Source organism: Seriola lalandi, unplaced genomic scaffold, assembly GCF_002814215.2.
Source record: "Seriola lalandi dorsalis isolate HSWRI2012SDOR001 ecotype SW California unplaced genomic scaffold, Sedor1 jcf7180002053442, whole genome shotgun sequence".
Classification (NCBI taxonomy): Eukaryota; Metazoa; Chordata; class Actinopteri; order Carangiformes; family Carangidae; genus Seriola; species Seriola lalandi.
In genome coordinates this window covers 1,073-2,590 of record NW_019523995.1, presented here as the reverse complement: position 1 = coordinate 2,590, position 1,518 = coordinate 1,073, and the positions used below count along the sequence as shown (strand labels likewise).

General features: G+C 44.8%; 1 protein-coding gene across 1 annotated transcript in view; it reads left to right on the top strand.

Moving 5' to 3' along the window:
• Window positions 1–411: 411 nt before the first annotated feature.
• Window positions 412–1,518, top strand: part of LOC111651124 (transmembrane protein 116-like) — a gene marked incomplete at both ends in the record, with an annotated part of 2,102 nt that continues 995 nt past the window's right edge. Inside the window, 4 exons of the mRNA XM_087172598.1 lie at window positions 412–543; window positions 1,130–1,179; window positions 1,289–1,372; window positions 1,487–1,499. Of these exons, the coding sequence (XP_087028724.1) occupies window positions 412–543; window positions 1,130–1,179; window positions 1,289–1,372; window positions 1,487–1,499 (279 nt within the window). The remainder of the gene's footprint in view (window positions 544–1,129; window positions 1,180–1,288; window positions 1,373–1,486; window positions 1,500–1,518) is intronic.

Sequence of the window (1,518 nt, the reverse complement as noted above, 5' to 3'; positions counted from 1 at the left end):
CTTTAAAGACTCAGATTTAATTGGCTGAACATGCAAAAAGACAGAGAGGTCCTTTAAAGGATGTTGACTCTACAGTGCCGTGTTTAGACTGCTGCGATGAACTGGTGAAATATTGACTGGACAGTAAACAAGTCACCCCGTCCTGTCCTGGTGTTTTGGGGCAGTTTGTCCCAGACGACCCGGTCCAGAACTGCTGATCCTGAACTGGGTCAGCTGGGGGGGGGGGGGGGGGGGACCAGGACAAACAACAGACTGGATTTAAGGAGGGAAACAGATAAACATTCCTGACCTACATCCATTGTTGAGAGGCAGCGACCCCCGGGTCTGCTGCTGGTTTTCTCCCTGCGGCGTGTTCACTGTTCACAACGTGTGAACGTGAATGTGACACGAGGGCGAGCGGCCTGATGATGACCTCACACTGTGTCTCTGTTCTGCCAGGTTCTGTACATGGCCTCCTTCTTCTACACGCTCAACTACATGTGGAACCTCTACACAGGAATCAGAGAGAAGTTCTACAGCTGCCATGATGGATACCCTGTACAGGTAGATACACGCCCACCTCACAGGTGAGGGGTTGTCTTAGACCCAGACATCAACAAGGTGAAGAAAACATAATTTTTCCAGCTTAGAAAAGGTGGAATCTGAATGAATGAATGAATCACTGTAGATGAGAAAATGCAAACTGAGCCTTAAAACCAGCCGTCAGGACTTCTGGAACTTTGTGATGTCACAACAAAGCAGTCACCAAGCCCCGCCCACCTGGACCCACCATCCAAACATTGCAGGATTTGGTTTCTCTGAGTGTTTTTACCTGAAATCAGCTATATTTTTATTGGATCAGTCAGAAAACAGTCAGCCAATCAGCAGAGAGGCTCAGAGCCTCCTCTCTTCTGATTGGCTCACTGACCTGTTGTTACTAGAGCTGCAGAGAGAAGCCTGAGAGAGGAGATGTAAAACTACACTGAGATGGTTTTTATATCTTCTGATGGATCAACTCTTCAAATAAAACACAGAAGAAGAAACATGGAGCTTTAACAGAATGAAATAGAATATAGAAAATAGAAATATAGAAAATAGAAATACTCTGTTAATAAAGTCCAACAACCTTCTCCTGCCTTTTTCTCCACAGTTTTCCAACAGAGTGAGCACAGCTGGTAAAACCACTGCTCTGCTCTCAGGGTGAGTCCAAACTGTTCAGTGACACTGGAAGAAGCAAAGTGACGTTCAAGTTCCAGCATAAAAATCATGGAAAACACACGTGTTGAATAAACTGTTTGACCTGTTTCAGTGTGATTCCTCTGCTGCTGATGACGCCTGTGTTTATACAAGGGAACATCAGCCAATGTCAGACCAACTTCAGTGAGCCCTACAGGTGAGGAGAGGTGCTTTTATTTACCTGTTTAAAAATATGTTTACCTGTTCCCAACTTTTGCTCTGTTTCTGCTCTGAAGGAAAACTCTGGAACAGATGATGTGAAGTTATTTAGAAATGTGTTTGATGTTTGAGTTCTTATTCCTC